The sequence below is a fragment of the Heterodontus francisci genome, chromosome 23, assembly GCF_036365525.1.
Source record: "Heterodontus francisci isolate sHetFra1 chromosome 23, sHetFra1.hap1, whole genome shotgun sequence".
In the NCBI taxonomy this organism is placed as follows: domain Eukaryota; kingdom Metazoa; phylum Chordata; class Chondrichthyes; order Heterodontiformes; family Heterodontidae; genus Heterodontus; species Heterodontus francisci.
The window spans coordinates 54102604-54117613 of record NC_090393.1 but is presented as its reverse complement, the minus strand read 5'-3'; the positions used below and the strand labels follow the sequence as shown (position 1 = coordinate 54117613).

The following is a 15010-nucleotide window of genomic DNA, read 5'->3' as shown; positions in this document are numbered from 1 at the left end:
TGGTGGGGGTTGTAGTGTTTCCATGGTATCGCTGGCCCAGAACCCAACCAAAAGGTAAGTTACAGACGCAGAAAAGAAGAAAGACTTGCATTTATGGAGCGCCTTTCACGACCACTGGACGTCTTAAAAGCACTGTATAGCCAATGAAGTACTTTTGAAGTGCAGTCATAGTTGTAATGTAGGGAATGCGGCAGCCAGTATGCAGATAGTAAACTCCCACAAACAGCAGTATGATACTGACCAGAAGCACTGTTGTGGAAGGTTGCATCATCAGAACAGATGTGTCGGAGATGGAGAAACTGGGAGAATGGAATGGAGTCCTTACAGGAGGCAGGGTGTGAGGAAGTGTAGTCAAGGTAGCTGTGGGATTTGTTGGGCTTATAATGAATATTAGTGGACAGCTTATCCCCAGAGTTGGAGACAGAGAAGTCGAGGAAGGGAAGAGTCAGAGCTAGACCATGTAAAGTTGAGAGAAGGGCGGAAATTGGAAGGCACTTCATCAACTTTGATTACAATTTCCACCCTTCTCTGTCCTTTACATTGTCTATCTCCGATACTTCCCTTCCTCGACTTCTCTGTCTCCATCTCTGGGGATGGGCTGTCCACTAATATTCATTATAAGCCCACCGACTCCCACGGTTACCTTGACTACACTTCCTCACACCCTGCCTCCTGTAAGGACTCCATTCCATTCTCCCAGTTTCTCCGTCTCTGACGCATCTGTTCTGTTGATGCAACATTCCACACCAGCGCTTCTGACATGTCTTCCTTTTTCCTCAACCGAGGATTCCCTCCCACTGTGGTTGACAGGGCCCTCAATCGTGTCTGACCAATTTCTTGCACTTCTGCCCTCCCCCCTTCCCTCCTTCCCAGAACCGCGACAGGGTTCCCCTTTTCCGTACTTTCCACCCCACAAGCCTCCACATGCAAAGAATGCCATTTCCGTCACGTCCAGCGTGATGCCACCAGCAAACACATCTTCTTTTCCCCTCCCCTGTCAGCATTCCAAAGGGATCGTTCCCTTCGCGAGTCCCTGGTCCACTCCTCCATTACCCCCGACACCTTGTCCCCTTCCCTCGGCACCTTCCCATGCAATCGCAGGAGGTGTAATACCTGCCCTTTTACCTCCTCTCTCCTCACCATCCAAGGCCCCAAAAACTCCTTCCAGGTGAAGCAGCAATTTACTTGTACTTCTTTCAATTTAGTATACTGTACTTACTGCTCACAATGCAGTCGCCTTTACATTGGGGAGACCAAACGCAGATTGGGTGACTGCTTTGCGGAACATCTCTGCTCAGTCCGAAAGCATAACCCCGAGCTTCTGGTGGCTTGCCATTTCAACACTACCACCCCCCACCCCCCCCCACACACTCTCATGCCCGCATTTCTGTCCTTGGCCTGCTCCAATGTTCCAGTGAACATCAACGCAAGCTCGAGGAGCAACACCTGATCTTTTGATTAGGCATTATACAGCCTGATGGACTCAACCTTGAGTTCAGCAATTTCAGACTGGCTTTTTTTTCTTATTTTATTTTATTTTTAACTAAGTGCCTGTTTTTTCATGTGGACAGAGCTTCTCATTACTCTACCATTAACACTCTGTCTGGACAAATGCTTTGTCTTTCACCACAAGCATTAACACACTCTTTGTCTTTGGCCCATGACAGCTTTGTTATTTAATCTCTCCTGCCCTCTTCCCTATCACTCACCTTTCCTTTTGTTCTCTTCCCTACCAAACCACCTCCCCCCCTCTTCACTTGCTTAAAACCTAATTCTTTTCTAACCGTTGCCAGTTCTGATGAAAGGTCACAGACCTGAAACGTTAACTCTGCTGCTCTCTCCACAGATGCTGCTTGAGCTGCTGAGTATTTCCAGCACTTTCTGGTTTTATTTCAGATTTCCAGCATCTGCAATATTTTGCTTTTATTCAATGTTTTTGTGATGTTGATTGAGGGATAAATATTGACCAGGACACCAGCAATAACTCCCCTACTCTTCAAAGTGGGATCTTACATCCACCCCAACAAACAGATGGTCTCAGTTTAATGTCTCATCCAAAAGACAGCACCTCCAACAATGTAGCGCCCTCTCAGTGCTGCACTGGAATGTCAGCATTTATTTTTGTGTTCAAGCCCTGGAGTGGGACTTGAACCCATAGTCTTGTGACTCAAGTGACAAGAGTGGTACCAACTGAGCCACAGCTGACACGATTTTTAGATGGTAACTGTTGATTCTGCTATTGCCACTTAAACCTCCTCTAGAACTTATCTTTTGTTTCTTGTCCTATTACCATCTCTATTTGATTTGTACCATCAACCCTTTTGTTGTTTAATCTCTCCTGCCTTCCACCCCATCACAGTCCTCCCTTTTTGTTATCTTTTGTACTGGATGAGCAGAAATTTCCTCCAATTAAATATAAGGAAGACTGAAGCCATCATTTTCAGTCCCCACTCCAAACTTCATTCCCTAGCTACTGACTCCATCCCTCAACCTGGCAACAGTCTGAGACTAAGCCAGTCTGTTTGCTCTCTTCGTGTCACATTTGACCCAGAGATGAGCGTCCGACCTCATATTTGTGCCACCACTAAGACCACCCATTTCCACCTCCGTAACATTGCCCAACTTCGCCCCTGTCTCAGCTCACCTGTTGCTGAAACCCTCATTCATGCCTTCGTTACCTCTGGACCTGACTATTCCAATGCACTCCTGGCTGGTCTCCCACATTCTACCCTCTGTAAACTTGAAGTCATCCAAAACTCTGCTGCCCATGTCTTAACTCGCACCAAGTCCTGTCTACCTATCACACCTGTGCTTGTTGACCTACATTGGCACCTGGTCAAGCAACATCTTGATTTTAAAATTATCATTGTTGTTTTTAACTCCTTCCATGGCCTTGCCCCTCCCTAGCTCTGTAATCTCATCCAGCCCCACAATCCTCCAAAATATCTGCGCTCCTCTTAATTCTGGCCGCTTGAGCATCCCCGATATTAATCGCTCTACTGTTGGTGGTCAAGCTTTCAACTGCCTAAGCACTCAGCTCTGGAAATACCCTCCCCACACGTCTCCAACTCTCTATCTCGCTTTCCTCCTTTAAGACACTTCTTAAAACCTACCCCTTTGACCAAGTTTTTGGTCATCCGACCTGATAACTCCTTATGTGGCTCAGTGTCATAGTTTGTTTTATAATGCACCTGTGAAGTGCCTTGGGATATTTTATTACGTTAAACGCGCTATATAAATATAAGTTGTTGTTATTTCCACCCCCCCTCGCCTCGCCTCGCCTCGGTAGTCACTTAACACCTGCTACAATTCTAACATTTTCCATTTCTGACCCTACCTCATTGACTGTGCTGTAATGACTCTGTGACCTGATACATTAACTGTGTTTTTCTCTCTCTCAAAATGCAACTTGAAAGTGCGGTGGAAGCTAATTCCATAAATAATCTAAAAGGGGAGTTGACAGGTACTTGAGGATCAGGCACTCTCAGGGTTATGGAGAAAGAACATGGACTTTGGACTAAGTACAACTACTCTTTTAAAGGACCAACACAGACAAGACAGGTCCGATTGCCTCCTTCTGCGCTCTAAGTTTCCACTCCTCAATCGTCAGACCCAGGAGTAAGGCTCCGTCGAGGGCCGTTGTTGCCTTCTATTGGCTGGTATGATGACACGTGCATATTATCCGGTTACGTCATCATAACACTTTGACCAATGGCAGCTCTCTATATCCGGTCGTTAGCATTGCTTTTATAACACTTGCAGTGTTTTCATGGTAGCTGCAGCCTGCTGTCAGCTGTGCAACGCGGCTTGATAAGGTAAATTGCAGGCAAGGGTAGGGTCTTTGTCAATGGGAATTGTTGCGGAGACCGTCCGGTATTTCGCTTGGGCAGCCTGGAGTGTAACGATCAGCTAATCTGACCCTGAACTTGTCACTGCACCAAACAAAGAGATTTTGGAAGTAAAATCAGGCTAAATCAGAGGATCAAACCTGGTACTTTGCTGGCATGTATAACTCTATGATCACACTGCTGTTATATTTACTAAAAATAGGTTTTCATAATGTTGTATAAACTAATCTTCATCCTTCCAGGTTAAAGGATTGGGATTTCTGAATGTTACTGTTAAGTAGCCAAGACAGTACAAGGTGATCTCACACCTGTAGTTGTGCGGCTCAATCCCTCTAGAGAACAGCCTACCACCAAAAAATTATTCAGGCATTCTTTACTGTGTCTATTTTTGTAGGAGCTGTTTCTAAGCACCATGTGCATTATCCTGAAATATGATTTCTGCTCAAGGCACTATCACTTGATTATGTTTATTCCTAGATGCGGTTGCTGTCTGCATTTGCAGTGGCTGAGAAATGCCTATTTCTGAAGCTAACCTGCAAGAACTACAGTTCAGTCACTGCTTCCAATTTGGCGTTTGTTCCTTCTAGCCCTCCTTTGGACTCCATCGAATTAGAGGAACTTCAGGAGTTTGTGCTTCGGTCCAAGAAGCTGCTTGTGCTGACCGGAGCAGGGGTTTCCACAGAGTCTGGTATTCCGGATTATCGATCTGAGGGTGTGGGGCTCTACGCTCGGACGGAAAGGCGCCCCATTCAGCACTGTGAGTTTGTCCGCAGTGCCAATGGCAGGCAGAGATACTGGGCACGGAATTATGTCGGCTGGCCACAGTTTTGTTCTCACCGGCCAAATGCGGCGCACAATGTTTTGTGTAAATGGGAGAACCTGGGGAAACTGCACTGGCTGGTGACTCAGAATGTGGATGCTTTGCACACAAAAGCGGGAAGCCAGCGCCTGACGGAGCTTCATGGCTGTTCTCACAGGGTGATGTGTCTTGGCTGCGGAGATGTAATGCTGAGGAGTCATCTTCAAGAAAAACTGACAGCTCTGAATCCTGGCTGGACTGAAGAAGCGCACGGAATAGCTCCAGATGGAGACGTTTTCCTGACCGATGAACAAGTTAAACATTTTAACGTTCCCTCATGTGAGAGTTGTGGCGGTATCCTGAAACCTGATGTCACCTTTTTTGGAGACACGGTGAACAAGGAGAAAGTGAATTTTGTCTATGAGCGTGTGGCGGAGTCGGATGCAGTTCTGGTGGCAGGTTCTTCTCTGCAGGTGAGTGGCTGAGAGTAATAAAGACTTTACAGTAGGGATGTTTAACCTGTGGCCACTTAGCCCTGACAGACCGGCCCGGAAAGCAAGATTGTTCAGTCATTTTTTTTCTTTGGCCTCCTTGTCTCGAGAGACAATGGGTAAGCGCCTGCAGGTGGTCAGTGGTGTGTGGAGCAGCGCCTGGAGTGGCTATAAAGGCCAAGAGTGACAGACTCTTCCACAGGTGCTGCAGATAAAATTGGTTGTCAGGGCTGTTTCGCAGTTGGCTCTCTCCTTGCGCTTCTGTCTTTTTTCCTGCCAACTGCTAAGTCTCTTCGACTCGCCACTCTTTAGCCCCGCCTTTATGTCTGCCCGCCAGCTCTGGCAATCGCTGGCAACTGACTCCCACGACTTGTGGTCAATGTCACAGGACTTCATGTCGCGTTTGCAGACGTCTTAAAGCGGAGACATGGACGGCCGGTGGGTCTGATACCAGTGACGAGCTCGCTGTACAATGTGTCCTTGGGGATCCTGCCATCTTCCATGCGGCTCACATGGCCAAGCCATCTCAAGCGCCGCTGACTCAGTAGGGTGTATATGCTGCGGATGTTGGCCGCCTCGAGGACTTCTGTGTTAGAGATACGGTCCTGCCACCTGATGCCAAGGATTCTCCGGAGGCAGCGAAGATGGAATGAATTGAGACGTCGCTCTTGGCTGACATACGTTGTCCAGGCCTCGCTGCCATGGAGCAAGGTACTGAGGACACAGGCTTGATACACGCGGACTTTTGTATTCTGTGTCAGTGCACCATTTTCCCACACTCTCTTGGCCAGTCTGGATATAGCAGTGGAAACCTTTCCCATGCTCTTGTTGATTTCTGCATTGAAAGACAGGTTACTGGTGATAGTTGAGCCTAGGTAGGTGAACTCTTGAACCACTTCCAGAGCGTGGTCGCCGATATTGATGGATGGAGCATTTCTGAGGTCCTGTCCCATGATGTTCATTTTCTTGAAGCTGTTGGTTAGGCCAAATTCGTTGCAGGCAGCCGCAAACCTGTCGTTGAGATTCTGCAGACACTCTTCAGTGTGAGATGTTAATGCAGCATCGTCAGCAAAGAGAAGTTCCCTGATGAGGACTTTCCATACTTTGGTCTTCGCCCTTAGACAGGCAAGAGCAGGGGGGGGGGTGGTTGTTGAAATGGCAAACGACGGGAAGCTCGGGGTCATATTTTCGGACTTCTGACTTCTGCCTGACATGACCCCGAGCTTCCGGTCGTTTGCCATTTCAACACACCCCCTTGCTGTCGTGCCCACATCTCTGTCCAGGGCCTGCTGCAGCGTTCCAGTGAACATCAACGCAAGCTCGAGGAACAGCACCTCGTTTTCCTATTAGGCACTCTACAGCCTATTGATTGAACATTGAGTTCAATAATTTCAGAGTATGACTGGCTCTTTATTTTAATTTTATTTTGTTCCCTTTTTGTTTTCTACCATGTGCCAGCCTACTGATTTTTTCACGTTTGTGCTTTTGGCTATGGCTGCTCGTTATTCTGCCATTAACAGTCCCTCTGTACTAATGCTTTGTCTTTAGCACACTCTCTTTGCCTTTGCCCCATGACCTCCTTGTCAGTTAATTTCTCCGACCCTCTCTCCTATCATACACCTTCCTTTTGTTCTCTTTTCCCCCATCCCCGCTTTATTTGCTTAAAACCTATTGCATTTCTAACCTTTGCCAGTTCTGATGAAAGGTCACTGAAATGTTAACTCTGCTTCTCTCTACACAGATGCTGCCAGACCTGATGAGTATTTTCAGCACTTTCTGTTTTTATTTCAGATTTCCAGCATCCGCAGTATTTTGCTTTTATTAAACTTTTTGGGGTTGAGTTTCCACTAGTTATATCGGCGCAATCTGTGCAGATCAGCCAAAGCAGCACAAAAGATTGGACAATTTTAAATGTACATGGCTTACACGCAGTCATTTATGTTAGTGTTTTCGAAGATATTTTACGTTGGTTCAAGATTCACTTAACCCAAGTTAGTTACTGAGAATGTAAATTCAGATTTCCCTTTTTTATATTGTGACCCTCATGAGAAGTGCAGCAATGCAAATACAGAACCGAACTGAAGAGTTATAAAAAAAGGGGACAATTTTAGAGACTGGTACATGTGCTGTCAACAAAATGGAGGACAAGACACATGACCCTCAGAATCTCGTGCACTCAAATCCACATCTGTGTCTACCAAGACTGAAAACCGTTGGCGTCGGCTGTTCCTTGATTCGAGGATGACGTTTGCTCAAGGTCACTAGTTTCTGCCGTTGGTCTTCAGGTGATCGAACAGGCCGATTCTCGACCCGCAGGTCTTTGGGCACATGGGGCAGGACGTCCCACGAGGTAATGGGATCCGGACTGCAGGATTTGCTTCCTTTTCTTTCCATCTCTGCCGTTGCTCTGCCTCATCATTAAGGTGTTTGGACTCAAAGCATGATGCAGCTTGATGGAGAAGTTGTCGCCATTTTGAACGATTGATGACTGGGAGCTTGCTACCAATGTCAATGCTGCTGTGCTTCAAAGAGAGCCTCAAAGTGTCTTTGAAGCATTTTCTTTGTCCTTCCCTGGAAGGAGTTGAGGAAAAGGATCATCAGGAGCGGAGAATAGTTGGACCTGTGTGGGAACGCCTGGAACCGGGAGCGGATAAATTCAGCACGAGGCTTGAGGCCTTCATTTACCTTCAGGAGTGGAGAGCAGTCCAGGCGCGCCAGAGTTTTGAAAAAAAAAGTCACCAGTGACATTACAGGAAAGCTGCATGGTGATTGGTTGGTGAGTAACAGCTGTTAGGGATAACTCTAAATAGCTGGGTAAGTAACCAAAGTAAAGAGAAAGGTCTCCAGTTTTTTAAAAAATATAGTTGGTTGTGTATTTTTTTTTAGAGAATCTAGGTCCTTAGTGTAAATAATCTAATTTTTGGGTAATTTAAGGGAAAGTCATGGCAGGGCAGCTCGGCAGTGTGGAGTGCTCCTCCTGTGCAATGTGGGAAGTCAGGGACACTTCCAGTGTCCAGGGCGAACACGTGTGCAGGAAGTGTCTCCAGCTGCAGCTAATCAAAATCCATGTTTCAGATCTGGAGCGGCGGCTGGGGACACTGTGGAGCATCCGCGAGGCTGAGATCATGGTGAATAGCAAGTACAGGGAGGTGGCCACACCGCAAGTAAAGACTGCTCAGGCAGAAAGGGAATGGGTGACCGCCAGGCAGAGTAGAAGAACTAGGCAGGTAGTGCAGGAGTCCCCTGGGTCCATCTCCATATCTAACAGATTTTCTGCTTTGGATACTGTTGGGGAAGATAGCTTCTTAGGGGAATGCAGCAAGAGCCAAGTTTGTGGCACCACAGGTGGCTCAGCTGCATAGGAGGGGAGGAAAAAAAAGTGGGAGAGCTATAGTGATAAGGGATTCTATCGTAAGGGGTACAGATAGGTGTTTCTGTTGCCCCAAACGTGACTCCAGGATGGTATGTTGCCTCCCTGGTGCTCGGGTCAAGGATGTCACGGAGCGGCTGCAGGACATTCTGAAGGGGGAGGGTGAACAGTCAGAGGTTGTGGTTCACATTGGTACTAACGACATAGGTAGAAAGAGGGATAAGGTCCTGCAACAAAAATATAGGGAGCTAGGTAGCAGATTAAAAAGCAGGACCTCAAAGGTTGTAATCTCTGGATTACTCCTGGTGCCATGTGCTAGTGAGTATAGGAATAGAAGGATAGAGCAGATGAATGCGTGGCTGACGAGATGGTGCAGGAGGAAGGGCTTTAGTTTCCTGGATCACTGGGTCTTGTTTCTGGCGAAGGTGGGACCTGTACAAGTTGGACAGGTTGCACCTGAACTGGAAAGGGACCAACATCCTTGCTGGGGGGTTTGCTAGTGCTGTTGTTGGGGGTGGTTTAAACTCATTTGGTAGGGGGATGGGATACAAAGTGGAGGTACAGTAGGGGGTGATGCACAGTCAAATATAGAAGAGAAACTAAGTCAGTCTGGAAGGCAGAGCAAATATAGACCTGTTAAGGCACAAGCAAATAATGCAAGGCTGGATTGCATCTATTATAATGCAAGAAGTCTTACTAGTAAGGCAGATGAATTGAGGACATTGATTAACACATGGGAATATGATATTATTGCTATCACAGAGACATAGTTGAGGGAAGGGCAGGACTGGCAGCTCAATATTCCAGGGTATAGAATCTTCAGGCGTGACAGGGGAGGGTGTTAAAGAGGAGGTGGCATTGCACTGTCTATCAAGGAGTCAATTACTGCAGTAAGGAGGGAAGGTTAGAAGGTTCCTCAAATGAGGCCATATGGGTAGAACGTTAAAACAAAAAAGGGGCAATCACTGGGCTGGGAGTGTACTACAGGCCTCCAAACAGTCAGGGAGAGATAGAGGAGCAGATATGTAAGCAAATCTCAGAGAGGTGTAAAAATAATAGGGTAATAATAGGGGATTTCCCCAATATCAACTGGGATAGTCTTAGTGCAAAAGGCTTAAAGGGGGCGGAATTCTTAAGGTGCATGCAGGAGAGCTTTTTGAGCCAGCACATAGAAAGTCCTACAAGACAAGGGGCGGTACTGGACCTAATCCTAGGGAATGAAGCGGGACAAGTGGTAGAAGTGTCAGTGGGGGATCATTTCGGGGATAGTGATCATAACTGTGTAAGATTTAACAGAGTTATGGAAAAGGACAAAGATGGACCGGAAATAAGGGTACTGATTTGGGGGTAGGCCGATTTCAATATGGTAAAACAGGATGTGACCAAAGTGGACTGGGAGCAGCTACTTGTAGGAAAGTCTACATCAGATCAGTGGGAATCATTCAAAGAGGAAATAGGAGAGGTCAGGGCCGACATTTAGTTTAGAGATACAGCACTGAAACAGGCCCTTCGGCCCACCGAGTCTGTGCCGACCATCAACCACCCATTTATACTAATCCTACACTAATCCCATATTCCTACCACATCCCCACCTGTCCCTCTATTTCCCTACCACCTACCTATACTATGGGCAATTTATAATGGCCAATTTACCTACCAACCTGCAAGTCTTTTGGCTTGTGGGAGGAAACCGGAGCACCCGGAGAAAACCCACGCAGACACAGGGAGAACTTGCAAACTGCACACAGGCAGTGCCCAGAATTCAACCCGGGTCGCTGGAACTGTGAGACTGCGGTGCTAACCACTGCGCCACTGTGCCGCCATGTTCCTGTAAAGGTGAAGGGTAGGACCAACAAGTCCAGGGAACCCTGGATCTTAAGGGATATAGAGGACTGGATAAGGAAAAAAAAGGAGGCTTATGGCAGATTCAGAGTGCTGAAAACAGCGGAGACCCTAGAGGAGTATAGAAACTGTAGTGGGTACATAAAAAAAGTAATTAGGAGAGTGAAGAGGGGACATGAAAAAACACTGGCGGGCAGGATAAAGGAAAATCCCAAGGTGTTTTATAAGTATATTAAGGGCAAGAGAATAATTGGGGAAAGAGTAGGGCCCATTAGGGACCAAAATGGCAATCTGTGTGGAGCTGGAGGACATAGGTGAGGTTTTAAATGATTACTTTTCATCTGTGTTCACTATGGAGAAGGACGATGTAAGTGTAGAGATCAGGGAGGGGGATTGTGATATACTCGAACAAATTAGCTGTTTTGGCGGGCTTAGAAGTGGATAAATCCCCAGGCCCAGATGAGATGTATCCCAGGCTGTTATGTGAGGCCAGGGAGGAGATTGCAGGGGCTCTGACACAAATTTTCAAATCCTGTCCGGCCACAGGAGAGGTACCAGAGGACTGGAGGACAGCAAATGTGGTACCATTATTCAAGAAGAGTAGCAGGGATAAACCAGGTAATTACAGGCCAGTGAGTCTAACATCAGTGGTAGGGAAACTATTGGAAAAATTCTGAGGGACATGAATAATCTCCACTTGAAGAGGAAGGGATTAATCAGGGACAGTCAGCATGGCTTTATCAAGGGGAGATTGTGTCTAACAAACTTGATTGAATTTTTTGAGATGTTGATGAGATGTGTAGATGAGGGTAAAGCAGTTGATGTAGTCTACGTGGACTTCAGTAGGGCTTTTGATAGGGTCCCGCATGGGAGATTAGTTAAGAAGGTAAGAGCCCATGGGATCTGGGGCAATTTGGCAAATTGGATCCAAAATTGGCTTCGTGGCAGGAAGCAGAAGGTGATGGTCGAGGGTTGTTTTTGCGATTGGAAGCCTGTGACCACTGGTGTACCACAGGGATCGGTGCTGGGACCCTTGCTGTTTGTAGTGCATATTAATGATTTAAACATGAATATAGGAGGTATGATTAGTAAGTTTGCAGATGACATGAAAATTGGTGGTGTCGTAAATAGTGAGGAGGAAAGCCTTAGATTACAGGACGATATAGATGGGCTGGTAAGATGAGCAGAGCTGTGGCAAATGGAATTTAATCCTGAGAAGTGTGAGGTGATGCATTTTGGGAGGACTAACAAGGCAAGGGAATATACAATGGATGGTAGGACCCTAGGAAGTACAGAGGGATCTTGGTGTAGTTGTCCCTAGATCACTGAAGGCAGCAGCACAGGTAGATAAGGTGGTTAGGAAGCCATACGGGATACTTGCCTTTATTAGCCGAGGCATAGAATATAAGAGCAGGGAGGTTATGATGGAGCTGTATAAAATGCTAGTTAGGCCACAGCTGGAATATTGTGTACAGTTCTGGTCAGCACATTATTAGGAAGGATGTGATTGCACTGGAGAGGGTGCAGAGGAAATTCACCAGGATGTTGTCTGGGCTGGAGCATTTCAGCTACGAAGAGAGACTGAATAGGCTAGGGTTGTTTTCCTTAGAACAGAGAAGGCTGAGGGGGGACCTGATTGAGTTATACAAAATTATGAGGGGCATTGATAGGATAGATAGGAAGAAAGTTTTCCCTTAGCGGAGGGGTAAATAACCAGGGGGCATAGATTTATGGTAAGGGGCAGGAGGTTTAGAGGGGATTTGAGCAAAAATGTTTTCACCCAGAGGGTGGTTGGAATCTGGAACACACTGCCTGAAAGGCTGGTAGAGGCAGGAACCCTCACAACATTGAAGAAGTATTTAGATGAGCACTTGAAATGCCATAGCATACAAGGCTATGAGCCAAGTGCTGGAAAATGGGATTGGAATAGATAGATGCTTGATGGCCGACACAGAGACGATGAGCTGAAGGGCCTGTTTCTGTGCTGTATAACTCTATGACCTGGTGGCGGAGATGGTTTTCAGCCATTCGGACAGTGTCCAGTCCATCGAAGTTGGATTTTCAGGAGTTTTGGCTGAGTGCTTGTGGAGCTGGCTTCAAGAAGGACACCAATGTTGGTTCGACGGTCCTCCCACTGAATCCAGAGGATACGGCGGAGGCATTGCTGATAGAATTTCTCTAGAGTTCTTAAGTGTCGCTGATACACAGTCCAGGTCTCACTGCAGTACAGGAGTGTGGTTACAACAACTGCTCTGTACACTAGGACTTTTGTTGACTTGCGGAGGTCTTTGCTGTCAAACATTTGCTGCCATAGTTTGTGGAAGGCTCAGCTGGCGCAGCTGATCCAGTGTCAGGTCTCCTTGTCAATGGTGGCCTTTTGAGAGAGGTGACTGCCAAGGTATGGGATGTACTCAACATATTCCAGAGTCTCTCCTTCAACATATATGGGAAGTGGAATATTTGGATGACCAGGCGTGGATTGATATGAGTTTTGTTTTGGCAACATTCAAGGACAGGCCGAGTCTCTTGTATGCAGAATTGAAGAGATCGAGAGTGGCTTGCAAATCTGGTGCAGTGTGGAAAACAACACTGCAGTCATCTGCAAACTGTAGATCGTGTATGTAAATGGTGGTCAGTTTAGTTTTGGCATGGAGGCGACTGAGATTAAGGAGTTTTCCATCTATGTGGTATTTAATACAAACACCAGAAGGCTGTTGCTCTTTCATGAGATGAATAGCCACTCAGGTAGATTGTGAATTGTATGGGGGGCTATCACACAGTCTTGCTTGAACCTAGTCTGTATTTTGAAGGTGTCTGTTTCAGATCTTCCACTCAAGACAGTTGCAGTCACATCATCATGGAGCAATTGCAGAATTGTGATGAAGTTTCTTGGGCATCCAAATCTTTGGAACACAATCACAGAGCCTTGCAATTTACTGAGTCAAATGCTTTGGTCAGGTCAATGAATGCAATGAACAGTTCCTGATGTTGTTCGCGATATTTTTCCTGGATTTGTTGGGCAACAAAGACCATGTCGGAGGTTCCTCTGGAAGGTCTAAAGCCCACATTATGTCTCTGGGAGGATTTCCCCAGCCTCAGGAAGTAGGCGATTCAGGAGAATGCATGTCAGGATTTTCCCTGCTATGGACAAGAGGGAAATACCTCAATAGTTTCCACAGCATAAGTTATCTCCCTTCTTGAAGATAGTTACAATTGTCGCATTCCTGGAGTCGGTGGGGGTGGGGAGGGAGTTCTTTTTCCTCCCAAATCCGTAGGACGAGTGCATGGAGTCTTGAAGTTAGCAAAAGCCTACCAGCTTTGAAGGCCTTAGTTGGAATACCATCGGGGCCACAGGCTTTGTTGTTTTTCATCCGTTTGATTGCTTGTTGCAGCTCTTCCATTGATGAATTCTACCACAGGATACTGGGGGTGGCCTAAAGAGCATCAGCTGCCACTGTGGATTTACGGTTGAGGAGTTGTTGAAAATGTTCTTTCCAGCGTTGATGGATGGCATTGTCATCCTTAAGAAGAGAGACACCATCCTTTGAGCGACAGGGATTTTGTGCATTTGATCATGGTCTACAGATGGCCCTGCTGGCTTCAAAAAAGCTTCGCATGTCATGATGGTCGGCATATTTTTGGATCTCTCGGGTTTTCTCTTACCACCACTTGTCCTTTATCTTCTGGATTTGTCTTTGGGTGTCAGCCTTGAGCTGTTGGAATGTTGTCTACTTGACTTGGGACCTTGGGTTGTTCTGCCAGGCAATGATAGCTGCTCGTTTTTGTTCTAGGAGGTCACATATTTCAGCATCGTTTTTGATGAACCAGTCCTGATGATGACGATGCTCGACCCCAATGGTCTGGACACAGGAGCCTGGTACAGCTGACCTTATTAGTTCCCACTGTTCTGAAATTGAGTTGGATGCGTGAAGATTTTCAGATTGGTTAAGATCTGCTCTTGGAATTCCTTTGTTCAGTCAGGCTGCTTTAGGGATGAGACATTGATCTTCTTCCTCTTGGAATTTAGGGTTTTGTGATGCCTTGGTGCTAGGCCAATATTCATCACCGATCAAACAAGTTTATGATCTCTCCAGCAGGCATCAGTTCCCCATGTGGATTGAGTGATACAGACATCACCTAGATCTTTGACTCAAACAATGGCATAATCCAGGATGTGCCAGTGCTTTGATCTAGGATGCCTCCATGTGGCTTTGTATTTGTTCTTCTGGCAGAAGAGGGTGTTTGTTATAATGAGGCCATGCTGAGCACACTTTGTCAGCAGGAGGCCACCATTTGCATTGGCTTTTCCCAACCTGTTTTTCCCAATGGTTCCTCTCCAGACATCGGCGTCACAGCTAACCCTGGCATTAGAGTCCCCCAGAAGGATGATCTTCTCTTCCTTTTGGGATGGCAGTGAGGACTTCATCAAGGTCAGGATAGAACTTTTCCTTAACATCTTCATCGGAGTCAAGAGTCAGGGCATAAGCGCTGATGATGGTGGCATATTGATTACGGCTGAGCTATAGGTGAAATGTCATTGATACAATTGGGGAGTTCTGGCAGTACATTCAAGATCCTATTCTCAATGGCAAAACCAACTCCGTGAATACGAGGGTCACTGTCAGACCTTCCTTTTCAGTAGAAGGTGTATCCCCTGCCT

General features: G+C 46.6%; 1 protein-coding gene across 4 annotated transcripts in view; it reads left to right on the top strand.

The window, feature by feature from the left end:
- The first annotated feature begins 30 nt into the window (after positions 1-30).
- The window catches only part of sirt4 (sirtuin 4), a 74027-nt gene continuing 59047 nt past the window's right edge, over positions 31-15010 (top strand). For 3 of the 4 annotated variants that reach the window (XM_068055308.1, XM_068055306.1, XM_068055304.1), the window contains exons 1-2: positions 3750-3815; positions 4326-5120. In XM_068055308.1, the coding sequence (XP_067911409.1) occupies positions 4326-5120 (795 nt within the window). In that variant the 5' untranslated portion in view covers positions 3750-3815. Of the gene's footprint in view, positions 55-3749; positions 3816-4325; positions 5121-15010 lie in introns of those variants that run through there. The other variant, XM_068055305.1, reaches the window with a different exon arrangement.